This window comes from Pyrus communis, chromosome 3 (genome assembly GCF_041283825.1).
Source record: "Pyrus communis isolate YQ-2024b chromosome 3, ASM4128382v1, whole genome shotgun sequence".
NCBI lineage: Eukaryota > Viridiplantae > Streptophyta > Magnoliopsida > Rosales > Rosaceae > Pyrus > Pyrus communis.
In genome coordinates, this window is record NC_142567.1 from 6399370 (window position 1) to 6412011 (window position 12642).

Below are 12642 nucleotides of genomic sequence, written 5' to 3' on the forward strand. Positions count from 1 at the left end.
TAGTTTAAAAATTTAGCCTCTATAACATTACCCTTTTGTAAAAGACATGATTATCCCCATTAGACATGACTCTTTAAAATAATGAATATAGCTTTGAATCTTTAATAAAATAAACTAAATGAGAACATATCCTCTCTGGATCTCTTTCACCAATGCCACCGGATCAAGTGATCCGAGTCTTTCAATTTTCATCCAACGGGCAAAAATTATTACAGCTTTTAAGGGGTCAAAACAGGTGGGCCGTTTGATTAAATTTGAAAGGCATGAATTACTTGATCTGACGACTTTGGTGGAAGAGATTAAGAGATGATCTCTTCTCAAACTAAATAACCAACATACACGTCCTTGCTCCACGTTAACTTGACGTTTGTTAGGCACGTGTATCCCTGCATATGCGTTTGCAACTGATATATGTGATCGTGATCAGTGAAAGCCTTTGGCATGCTTTAGACAACACTGTGAAAATCTAAAATCCTGTGCACTTCAGTTTCATACTGGGTGGTTTGGTTTCCTTCGGGATCCTATCTTTCTCGTAGAGACACTTCGTGCTGATAACGTGTTGTGAAACTAATTTTAAAAGCGTGAGAGAGGGGACAATAAAAATAGAAAATTACTCATGTGTATGAGAATATGTCTTTATCCCTAACCTTGTAGCTTTATTTATATTAATTGTGATGAGCTTTTCTTGCCATAGAAATAAGAATTTGATCTCTTTGGTCAACTCTCTTAATGGGTGGACAACAATTAAAAAGAAATCCTATCAAACTACAATTCATTTTGGTTAACTATCTTTAGCGTAAACAATCCAAGACATCTAATAAACCCACCCAAACATCGTACGGAGTCATTAGCAACAATTCTAGATCATTCTTCAGGGTCGGATCTACCAAAACTGTTTTAAAAAAAATTATAAGTTGTTGAATTGTTTGATTATTAATGTCAACATTTTGGCTTTTTAGTGATAGATATAGTTTATTTATTTATACAAAAATTTCTACTCTACAACATATTTGTACACTTTTTAATAGAGATGTAATCCACATATGTTGTTGGATATTACTTTTATTAGAGAGATGATACAAATGATGTACAAATATGTGGTAAGCGTAAATCTTCAATGTTATTTGGCGTTTTCATATGATACCCGTGTTTCCTTTCTACTTGTAATTCAATAAACAAATTAATTGGTTTTGTTAGATTAATTATATACGTTGTATTATCAACAATTTCCACAATTCACTAATCATCAAATGATTAAACAAATTCGAACAACTTTAATTTTGTAAAGATGATTAAATGAATTCAAACAACTTTATTTTTGAAAAGATGATGTTCAAAGTAATATCCAAAAATGTTAAATGACGAAATCTATCGCAATCATTGCAAAATGAAAAGGATCATATCATCACAGCATATATATATATTTTATACAATAATATTTTTACACTAAGAAAATGAAAAGTTTGATTAAATTATACAATAAACAACCTAATTTAATATCGAATTTACTATTTACTAGATTTAAACTTAAAATCCCTAAGAATATAATCAAACTGTTATACTGACCGTCGTCGTCGTCATCATAGCATATTTGTAACCCGACACTGAATTTCTGACACCCCAAGAAACCACCCCCCTCTATCACGTGCCATTCGTACGGTCCCCTCCCTCTCTCACGTGCCACCCCATCCCCGGCTCTTTCCATTCTTACTCTTTTGAGATTCCCACCTGCAACATCGAAAAAAAGCAAAGCGGAAAGGGAAACAAGTTGCCTCTCGGTTTTGGAACTCCAAATGCATGCTCCACCCGCCAGCCAGAGCCCCCGATCCGAACCCGATTACGGTTTTCCACATTTCGCATCGGCGCAGATCCGCGGAGCTGCGGCGGAAAGCTTCCATTGACGATTTGTTTGAATTCTCGAGGGCGTTGTAGAAGTTCTGCAAGGTATGGAGTCGATATTGGCTCGGGCGCTGGAGTACACTCTCAAATATTGGTTGAAATCTTTCTCCAGAGACCAGTTCAAGTTGCAGGGACGGACGGTCCAGCTTTCTAATTTAGGTAAATTTCAGGGATTTGTTTGCTCAATTCGTTGTAGTAGGGTTTCATTGATTTGTTTTTGAATTTGGCAGATATCAATGGCGATGCTTTGCATTCGAGCATGGGATTGCCGCCGGCACTGAATGTAGCCACGGCCAAAGTTGGAAAGTTGGAGATATTGGTTGGTGACTGTTAATTCTGATTGTCGTGTGTTTGGTATAATTCAATTGGTTTCGATTGATATGGTGTCTGGCCGAGAAGTTAAAATGTGTTGGCTTTTTGTGTATACTCTCTTAATTGTTACAAAACTCTCGAATTTAGTTGAGTATATCGTTGTGCAAGATGTGATGCTTTGGTGAGAGCTTAGGGTAGATGTATATTCCAGATGGTTTCCTTTATATGCATTATTTCTCAATTCATTTTCGGATATGAGTTAAGTCAATGACTCTTCTTTGTGTGGTTTGATAGCTCCCATCTGTCAGTAACGTGCAAATAGAGCCGATTGTCGTGCAAATTGATAGGCTTGATTTGGTTTTGGAGGAGAAGTCAGATTTGGATGAGAGGAGTCCAAGGAGGTGCTTGATTATACATTTCAAGATTGAAACAAGTTTTATAGTGTAGTCATGGTTTTACTGAGTAAACAAATTCTTGTGTGCAGTTCCCCATCATCCTCTAGCTCGGCAATGGGTAGTGGTTATGGATTTGCTGATAAGGTGAGGTTCAGTCAGTGCAGTTATGTGTTCTCTATGCAGAATGTAAATAATCTTGTCATTCTTTAAGACTGATGAAACTTCAAAACTCAGGAAGAATAAAAATAATTAGCTATCACTTGTAAGGGGAGAGATTGTTGCCAAATGGCATTGAATTCTTGACGCATTTCATGTTTGTTGCTGAATGGCAATTATAGCTTGTTAACAAGATGAAATTTGTCAAATAAAGCTCCAGTCTTTTTTAGTGTATCTGGCTAATTATCACCGAAGTATGGCAACTGAGATTATATGTGTTTTGTTAGGTCCTGACCTTTCATTCATTCAATTCCTCCCTTGCTCTCATGCTTTTTGTAATTCACTTTTCATTCCTACATTTCGTCTATTTTCTATTCTTGTTTTGTTCTGTGAAGTGGAATTTCTGGTCCTCTGCTTTTGTATTGTTGCACAATTTTAATTGTTCGATAAATTTTGTTTCTTCTAAAAAAAAGGTCAACTCATACTGACTTTTTCAATGGTATCATTAGTAGCTCAAATCAATTGAAAATCCAGGCCTGTAAAGTTTTCTTGCAAGCTTCCTTACTGATGAGTGTCTTCTTTGGGTTTTTTGAGCATGCATAGAGATTTGAACATTTATTCTGGAAGTTACGTTATTGATCTCTTTTAAAATGATCAGATTGCAGATGGAATGACTTTGGAGATTCTCACAGTTAATCTTCTACTTGAGACTCGTGGGGGTGGTCGAAGCCAAGAAGGCGCTAGTTGGTAATTTCTCAGTCCCAGCTCTCTAGTTATATATTCAGAAACGAATATGGCCAGAAATGCTCTTATCCTCAACGAGCTGGCCTTTTAAGAACACTTGATAACTTTTGTAGATTTTTAACCTTAGATTGAAGTTAATATAGATATATCAGGTGGAAATTCTTCAATATGTGATATCATATTTACCATGTGCAGTCACGACGTTCTTATTTATGGATCCCTTTTGGGGGAATTTGGTTTATGATCAAGAACTTTTGGCTCCAAAAAAGGAATTGAGTTTACGCAAATCAACAAGTAGATCTTTTACCTCTTAAAATGGCATGTGTATCTGTGATAACTTATTATATAGGCCAGTTGATATAGGTGGACATAGTAGGAATTAGCCTGTGTGATCACATATGGTATTTGTGGTTTGTGAAGATTTAAATGTTTAAGTTCTGGGTCTGTAAGAGGAGGAAGTATGCTTCAGGAAAATAACAGAAAGGTAGTAGATGTTGATGGCCAAAAGTAGCAGGAAGCCGAAGGTTTTGCTTGCTGGAGGTTTTGGGTGGCAATATCTTAAGTATTCAGGATGATAGTTTAGGATCTTTAGTTAAAAAACTGCAGGACTCACAAGTTCAGGTTTTTTGGCAAAAACACTATAGGGACAGGCTCTAGGATTTCTTTGACATTTAAATAGGCTTATTTTTCGTAAAGCCCCTTATAACTCGACTTCAATCCCACTTTCCCACCTGAAACTAAAATATCACCACTTTGCACCCTGGAACTCTATATCTGCTTCACTTTGGTCAGTTTCCGTTTATTCTGTTAAAATTAAGTTAAATGCGCTGATGGAAGGGTAATTTAGTAATTAAAGCATAGGTGGCACTTAAAAGTCATTTTCTAAGGTAACATGACAATGAGTAGGACTGTCGAAGTCAAAACATAGTCATTGTTGTTGGAAATGTCAGCTTAAGGAGGAGCCGGCAATAGGCACGGGGTTGCAGGTGTTTTGGGGTAGGTTTAGTGGAGCAAAGCGCCACTGTGAAGAACGCATCACTTGCTCTGCGACTTTCTTCATCTCTCTCTCTCTCTCTCTCTCTCTCTCTCTCTCTCTCTCTTTTAATTTAAAATTTAGGTTCTTTTTTTGGTTTTGAGTTGAAACTTCCAGTTACAGAGTTCGCTTGCTTTCACTTTTAACTTTTAGTTGGGCATGAAGGACCCTACCCATTACAACCAAGATGCAAGAATTCAAATTGGCAAATAGCAAATATTGGGATTTGGGGCTGCTCAATTTTGGAAGTGATGTGTGAAGTTTTCAGTTTTTGACTGATGGATTTGGCGCTCCAGTTTGCAGGTTCTTTTGAGAAAGAAGGGAGGAGACTTGATGATTTGACCAAAATACCCTTCTCTCTTCTTCCAATTGTACGTGACATAAGCAAAATATCTTCCACATCAGCACATTTGGCAACCATTTCACGGAAGAAATGGAATCGCTCCAAAGTGGAGCGAATATTGAGTTCCAGAGTTCAAAGTGGTGATAGTTTAGTTCCAGGGGGGAAATTTTGGGATTGAGGTCGAGTTACAAGGGGCTTTGCAAAAAATAAGCCTTTGAAATATGCAGTTGTATAGGTTAGTGCATATTCTCATTCTTCTCTCATTTTTTAATTTTTTTATTTGTACCACAGGGCATCACCTCTGGCCTCTATAACTATACGGAACCTTTTTCTGTATACTACCAATGAAAATTGGCAGGTAATGTGTTGGTTGCTCTGCTCATACATTCATTTCTTGACCAGTTCCGTAATTTCACCAGCTTATTTGAACTAATGTCCCGTTACAGGTTGTCAGTCTTAAGGAATCACGGGAATTCTCCAGTGACAAAAAGTTCATATATTTGTTCAAAGTAATGTACTAATCTTTGTGCATCAGATCACTATTGTGTTCCATATTGTTCTGTGTCCAGCAGTGTTAGACTTCTCAGTTTTGAATTAGTATTAAATGATGATGATGATGATGATGATATATTCTTTCTTACCAGAAACTTGAGTGGGAATCTTTGTCTATTGATCTCCTTCCCCACCCTGATATGTTCATGGATGCTAACATAGCACGTACTGAAGATGGAAGAAACCAGAGAGATGATGATGGTGCAAAGCGAGTTTTCTTTGGTGGGGAGCGCTTTATAGAAGGAATTTCAGGACAAGCTTATGTAATGTAGATATAAACTTTTTAGTTAATTACTGATGGATTTGTTTTTACTCCATATATCAGTGTGAATCTAGAGAGTTTCAAGTGTTTTCTGGGCTTTGTGTCAGTGTATCTTTTTTGACTTTGAGATTATGACCAGATCACAGTGCAAAGGACTGAATTAAACAGTCCACTTGGACTTGAGGTTCAGTTACATATCACAGAGGCCATTTGTCCTGCTATAAGTGAACCAGGTAACAAGTGAATTATATTTGATCACCTGTTTCAGTGGTTCTAAAATTATAATAAGACCATGTATACGTATAGCTTGGTGCTAATATGTAATCGTGTGGTGCAGGACTACGTGCTCTCCTTCGCTTTATGACAGGATTGTACGTATGTCTGAATAGAGGAGATGTTGATTCAAATACTCAGCAGGTTTGCTGTTGGCTTTACTTAATTCTCAATCCATTATCTGCTAACATTTTATGATTCTCTTGTTATTCTCTGTCTCTAATCTCTATCTATCTACATCTTTCATGGAATTTTTTGCAGCGATCCACACAAGCAGCAGGACGTTCTATTGTCTCAATTGTTGTGGACCACATATTTCTTTGCATTAAAGATGCTGGTTTGTGATTTTCCTTTACAAATGTTATAGGGACTTAATACTTGTGTACATTGAAAAAACATGTATTTTATACAACCCAATGTACCGACAAAGAAAAATGGGCCAGGGAACCCAATTTGTTGGTATCTGCGAGGTTGCCTGGTACATTTATTCAGATTATTTCTTTTGTTATTTTTGTTTTTTAAATTGAAGCATTCTCAGAAATGTTGGATTTACTTGCAGAGTTCAAGCTTGAACTTTTGATGCAATCACTCTTCTTCTCACGGGTATGTTCTATGACTCTTACATATATGATTAAACTTTTCCTTACCATCATCTCAGTCTTTGATTGAACCCTTACATATTGGACTCTTGGGTTTACATATTACTGAAATAAGATTCAGTTTACAGAGTGCTTATACTTCAAGGAGGGTCCTGTAAGAAAATATATTATACTTAATAAATTTGCCACAATCAAAATTAAAAATATTTCGAATTTGAATTCTGTGCAATTCTTATTTAAAGCTCTTATTAAGCACTAAAATACATTAATACTTGGAGTCTTTGATTTCATTGTTGGGAGTACAAATTGTAGGTTTTATGCATGCAGTGTAGTGTTTGTGAAGTTCCATGTCTGTTTAACTCAATTAGGAGTCCAGGATCTTATATGGGGATCCACTTTTGCAGGCCAGTCTTTCAGATGGAAAAATTGACAACAACTTGTCGAGGGTTTTGATTGGTGGACTATTTTTAAGGTAAATATTGTTAATTTAGGATATTGCAAGAGATTTGGTGGTAGTATGTTTTCCCATCATCTTCCTGGAGCTCAGTTGGGCTTTGACTAGGTTCTACTAAGTATAGCTTTTGGGTGTTGTTTCTGCTTTTGTGCATTTCTTTTCCTGATCTTTTAGGTAGGAGTTCACATATCTCTAACAGTAACAATTAACAAGGATTATATGTTAACTGTAGGAATTGTTTGTTCATACCTGCATTGTATCTGAAGTGATTTTGTGACTAGTCCTATTGCATTTCTACTTTTGTTGAAGCCACGATGAATTATGGATGTAGTTTAACGGAAAAGTATGATTTTGTAAATTAGCTCTATGTGGGAAACGTTTAAATTTGAGAAATGGCTTCCCCTTTCAATTTGATATATGTTAAGTCCTATGGCTAAGTTATAATTTATGTCGTTGGCTGGAATGTAGGGATACCTTTTCACGACCTCCCTGCACTTTGGTTCAACCATCAATGCATGCAGTTTCTGAAGAACCTCTCCATGTTCCTGACTTTGGTATGGGATAAATTTATTTATGTACACTAGAAAACGAAATTTAACCCAGTGGCCGTGTGCTGGGTGTTGGGTATCTGTAGTTTGAAATTATTCTCTTATCAGTTTTGTACTATTGTTTGGACAGGTAAGAACTTTTGCCCTCCCATATATCCTTTGGGAGATCAGGAGTGGCAGCCAATTAAAGGTGTCCCTTTTTTGTGCCTTCACTCTCTTCAGATCAAGCCATCCCCAGTCCCTCCATCTTTTGCTTCACAAACAGTAATTAATTGTCAACCCCTAATGGTATGTGTTGACATCTTTTATTTGTTTTTCTTAGTGAACCTTCAAGTATCATTTCTCAATTTTTTTTCCCGTTTGTTTTTTGGTTTAAATTCTAGATTGATCTCCAAGAAGGATCCTGTTTGAGGATCGCTTCCTTCCTGGCTGATGGAATTGTAGTCAATCCTGGTGCTGTTTTACCAGATTTCTCAGTCAATTCGTTGACTTTCACCCTGAAGGAATTAGATGCGACTGTTCCTTTGGACATAGATAAATTGTGTGACCGTGCTAACAACAAGGACAGTATCTACCAGAGTACCTTTTCTGGAGCAAGGCTTCATATCGAGAACTTGTTATTTTCGGAGTCACCATCACTAAAATTAAGGTTACTGAATCTGGAGAAGGATCCTGCTTGTTTTTGTCTTTGGGAAGATCAACCAATTGATGCCAGCCAGAAGAAATGGAGTGCTAGAGCATCGCACATCAGTTTGTCACTTGAAAAATGCACCAAGTCTGCTGGCCTTCAGAGTTCTCTTGATGGGAATTCAGGCACGTGGAGATGTGTTGAGCTGAAAGATGCTTGTGTTGAAGTAGCTATGGTAACTGCTGATGGGAGCCCATTAACAAATGTTCCTCCCCCCGGTGGTATTGTCAGGGTGGGGGTAGCTTGTCAAAACTATCTCTCCAACACATCTGTTGAACAGTTATTTTTTGTTTTGGATCTTTATTCGTACTTTGGCAGAGTTAGTGAAAAGATTGTTCTCGTTGGAAAAAATACTGGAAAAAAGAATAAGGATCATTCTATGGACTTAAAGCTGATTGACAAGGTTCCCAATGATACAGCGGTAAGCTTGGCAGTAAAAAATCTTCAGATTAAATTTCTGGAATCATCTTCTGTGAATATTGAAGGAATGCCTCTGGTTCAGTTTATTGGGGATGATCTCTTTATAAAAGTTACTCACAGAACTCTTGGTGGTGCAGTTGCTGTTTCATCCACTATACATTGGGATAGTGTTGAGGTGGACTGTGTAGACAGTGAGGGAAACTTGGCACAGGAGAATGGTTCAGTTTTAACTTCTGTTGAAAATGGTCTTTCAACTGGTGGAAATGGGTACCCTCAGCTGAGACCTGTATTTTGGATACATAACCAAATAAAACATCAATCAAATGGAAAAGCTTTTGTAAATCCATTTCTGGACGTAAGCATGGTACATGTAATTCCTTTAAATGAACGAGATGCAGAGTGTCATAGTCTGAATGTGTCGGCGTGTATCTCTGGCATACGCCTAGGTGGGGGAATGAACTATGCTGAATCCCTGCTGCATCGCTTTGGAATACTTGGCCCTGATGGTGGTCCAGGAAAGGGGCTCTCTAAGGAGTTAGAAAAATTACAAGCTGGACCACTGTCAAAACTTTTCAAACCGTCGCATCTCATTGTTGATGTGAAAGAGGGTACGTGAACATGATTTTGGTAATTTTGTCTGTTTAGGTACATACACACAAGGTCATTTTATCCTGTTCTTTTTTCCCTTGTCAATTTATTATCAGTGCTGAGTTTATTCATTGTTACACAAATGGATATATATATTCCATTTTCTTCCAGATGGAAGTCCAGGAGATGGGAAAGAAAGTGGGGTCTTGCACTTGGGAAAGCCAGATGATGTAGACGTGTCCGTAGAGTTCAAAAATTGGTTATTTGCTCTTGAAGGTGAACGGGAGATTGCAGAAAGATGGTGGTTTGACAATCATGAGGATGTGCAAAGAGAAGAGAGGTGTTGGCACACAACGTTCCATAATCTGCATGTAAAAGCAAAAAATGGTCCAAAGCATATGCTGAATGGTAATGGAAAGTCATACAGGACCCAAAAATATCCTGTGGAATTGGTTACAGTAAGGATTTCTCACTCTTTCCATTGTGGCTTTCTCTTTTTAAGGTTGCCTGCGAAAGGCATCTTGGATGAATTATACATGCATATTGATTATTAAATGTGACTTTTTTCCAAAAGGGTCAGCTTACATGAATAAGCCAACATCATTGAAGCGTTTTGTCATTTTTTTTTTTGGGTTTTTCTTGGGGAAAAAAAAAAGTAAATTATGGTCTTCCTGGGCGATATCTTAGGTATTTTAATTTTTTTTTTGGGAGTTTTAACGAAAAGCCCATGGTATTGTTTACTTTAACGAAAAACCACATTTTTACATTAAAAAGTCAAACCTGGTACTATTCACTTTACCTTTTATTTTGTCCTTATTGTTAAAACTCAAAGTTTCAAGCCCTTTCGTTAGTTTTCCTTTTTTTTTTTTTTTTTTTTAACTTGCATGCATTGCTGAGATTATGTCCCTGTTATGGTGTTGGTTCACTATGTTACCTGGTTCTGTAGTCATAACAGTGACACACATGAAAGTAAATGAGGATGTGGTTTGCTACCACTTACCTTGGATCATGGAATGATACAGCTGCTGACAATTGCTTCACTAGGAAGAGAGAGTGATGAGGCAGGGTTGTTAGATTAGAATGTTTGGCCTTCTTTTTGTTATCGTAATTTGGTGGTGGTCCTACAAGATTTCTCACCCGCACTTTGTACTTGATTTTTGAACTAATCAATTTCTGTTTCATTTCTGAAAAATATATGTACCATTTTCTTAACTGGTTTGTTGAGCTTTCTGTTTGGTTAAGTAGTAGTGAAGTATGATAATGATAATTCTGCGCTTTACCTCAAGTGGGTCATTATAGTAGGGTGAGAAGTTGTCTTGCTCATGCGCTCAGAACTATCTCACGGTTGGGTGCAATTTGGAGATATGTAATTCTAAGCGACCTAACAGTTGGTAGTGCTTTATGTTAGAGTAGAACTGAGTCAATGTCATGCAGTTTGAGATTTAGGCAAAATGAGCAAAAGATCATGCATAGGTTTTGTTCTTTTTTATTTTATTATTTTATTATTTTTAATTTTTTTAATTTTAATTTTTTTAATTTTAATTTTTATAGTTCTAATGAGCTGACAATTCTCAGTATATTCTTAGGTGGACCTTGGTTGGTTGCGCCTGTGCTGCGTTCAAGATCAATATTCCGACACTCTAGATATAGTTTGCTTTCATTAGAATATTATCGAATGCAAATATGTGCAACTGTTTGTGATTGATTTCAATTTCATCATTTATGCACCTGCATTTTAATCAAACAGATATTGAAATATTATCTCATGCATTTTAATATGGTTCCAGGTTGGTGTGGAAGGCTTGCAGATACTAAAGCCACATTCTCAGAAGTCTAACAATGTTGCTGTCTTACCTGCGAATGGGATCAAGGAAACTACTGAGACATCTGCAGGTATAGATCTTGAAGTTCGCATGGTGATACCAGAGGACCCGGTTGATCACAAAATGGTGGAATGGGCTGTGGAAAATGTGAAATTCTCTGTTAAGCAACCGGTAATGCGTTTTTTCAACAACTGTATTTTATCTTCCATAAAGTATTCTGCATTATTAACTTTTTTGTCTCCATAGATTGAGGCGGTTGTAACGAAGGATGAGTTGCAACATCTTACTTTTCTGTGCAAGTCGGAAGTTGAATCAATGGGTCGAATGACAGCTGGAATTCTGCGGTTACTCAAGCTGGAGGGGTCCATTGGTGAGGCTGCAATGGAACAACTAAGCAACCTTGGTACGCTACTAAACTGATTGTCATCCAACATATACATCTCCATTAATTCTAATCAGGGTTGAGTTGTTCTTCCCTTCCAAGTCCTGAGATTGTTACGCTAAAAAAATTCAATCTGTTGACATCTGTTGCCATGCGTTACTCGATTCATTAGTGGAATTAGTTACCTTTTTTAAAAAAATAAAAATAAAATTTTAGCCAACAAGTTTAATCTGGTGTATGTGATTATAGCCGATAAGTTTTAAAATATATTATTTTGGGCCATGTGTGAGTTTGGATATGAAAATGACTTGCAGGAACTGAGGGCATCGACAAGTTACTCTCACCAGCAAAGCTCAGCAGGGGCGGCAGCTTTTCCAGCACGGGGCTCTCTCAGTCAAATTTGATTATTGAAACCCCAAGTACAACCGCAACCTTGGAATCGACAGTGGCTTCACTTGAGGAGGCATTTACAGATTCACAGTCCAAGTGCACTGCTCTTCTTGCCGACCTAGGTAGTTCAGAACCGTCTGCACAGCATCTTGCGACTGTAAAAGAACTCAGTCAGAAACTTCAGAGTATGCAGAGTTTATTGACGCAGTTACGGTCTCACATATAATTGTCATTGTGTGCTATTCTTTTGTCCCCTCCCCTGTAATACCTTGGGACGAAATGATCCCAATCATATAGCCCACCCATTCTTTATCTGTATATAAGGGGCAAAAAGTTGCCCCAGAGATAAGAGATTATGTGTATTCATGTCTAGTATAGCAGTTTTAAAGAAAATATACAGTACCGCGTTGCATCGCTTGTAGCTATGGCAATGGTCAATCGGCGAAACTATGATATTTGTACTCGCCTAAGTAGGGGTGACAATTTTGAACACGACTCAAATCCAGCATGAATTTGTGGTGGATTTGATTTGAAGTTGTTCCAGTGTATGTTTCTGTTGATAAAAGCGATACTGTTTGCCACATTACAAGCACCTTGTAGACGTTTGGTTTGACATTTGGTACTCGTTGGCCGAGGGCCTGCAATTCTTGAAAAGGCGAGAATAGCGATATCATGTTACTTTTTCCTTCCCATAGCGCTTGCAGATTATCTTGAATCAACCAAGGCTTCACTTCTTCCTTAAGAGCACGAACCACGGGAGCCCTCAATGAGCACTGAGAGT

The 12642-nt window shown here is 37.4% G+C and overlaps 1 protein-coding gene across 3 annotated transcripts; it reads left to right on the forward strand.

Moving 5' to 3' along the window:
• Positions 1–1582: 1582 nt before the first annotated feature.
• LOC137714806 (uncharacterized) lies at positions 1583–12444 on the forward strand. Of its 3 annotated transcripts, XM_068453941.2 has the most exons (20): positions 1583–2058; positions 2130–2218; positions 2506–2612; positions 2696–2750; positions 3421–3509; positions 5174–5240; positions 5329–5391; positions 5527–5697; positions 5836–5929; positions 6034–6113; positions 6231–6306; positions 6529–6572; positions 6973–7040; positions 7491–7576; positions 7701–7858; positions 7954–9286; positions 9438–9724; positions 11054–11260; positions 11336–11492; positions 11786–12444. In XM_068453941.2, the coding sequence occupies exons 1-20, from the start codon at positions 1947–1949 to the stop codon at positions 12085–12087; spliced, it is 3645 nt and encodes a 1214-aa protein (XP_068310042.2). In that variant the 5' UTR covers positions 1583–1946; the 3' UTR covers positions 12088–12444. The 3 variants fall into 3 exon arrangements, with proteins under 3 accessions (XP_068310042.2, XP_068310043.2, XP_088546918.1); XM_068453942.2 differs by lacking the exons at positions 1583–2058; positions 2130–2218; positions 2506–2612; positions 2696–2750; positions 3421–3509 and adding an exon at positions 4843–5061; XM_088690792.1 differs by lacking the exons at positions 1583–2058; positions 2130–2218; positions 2506–2612; ... (1 more) ...; positions 3421–3509; positions 5174–5240 and adding an exon at positions 5008–5117.
• The last annotated feature ends 198 nt before the right edge of the window (positions 12445–12642 follow it).

What these genes read in the sequence shown, in the direction of transcription:
- LOC137714806 (XM_068453941.2), top strand. Translation starts at nt 1,947, where the DNA reads ATGGAGTCGATATTGGCTCGGGCGCTGGAGTACACTCTCAAATATTGG. An exon ending in TTGATTCAAATACTCAGCAG is followed by an intron (nt 6,114 to 6,230) that starts GTTTGCTGTTGG and finishes AATTTTTTGCAG; the next exon opens with CGATCCACACAAGCAGCAGG. An exon ending in ATCCTGTGGAATTGGTTACA is followed by an intron (nt 9,725 to 11,053) that starts GTAAGGATTTCT and finishes ATATGGTTCCAG; the next exon opens with GTTGGTGTGGAAGGCTTGCA.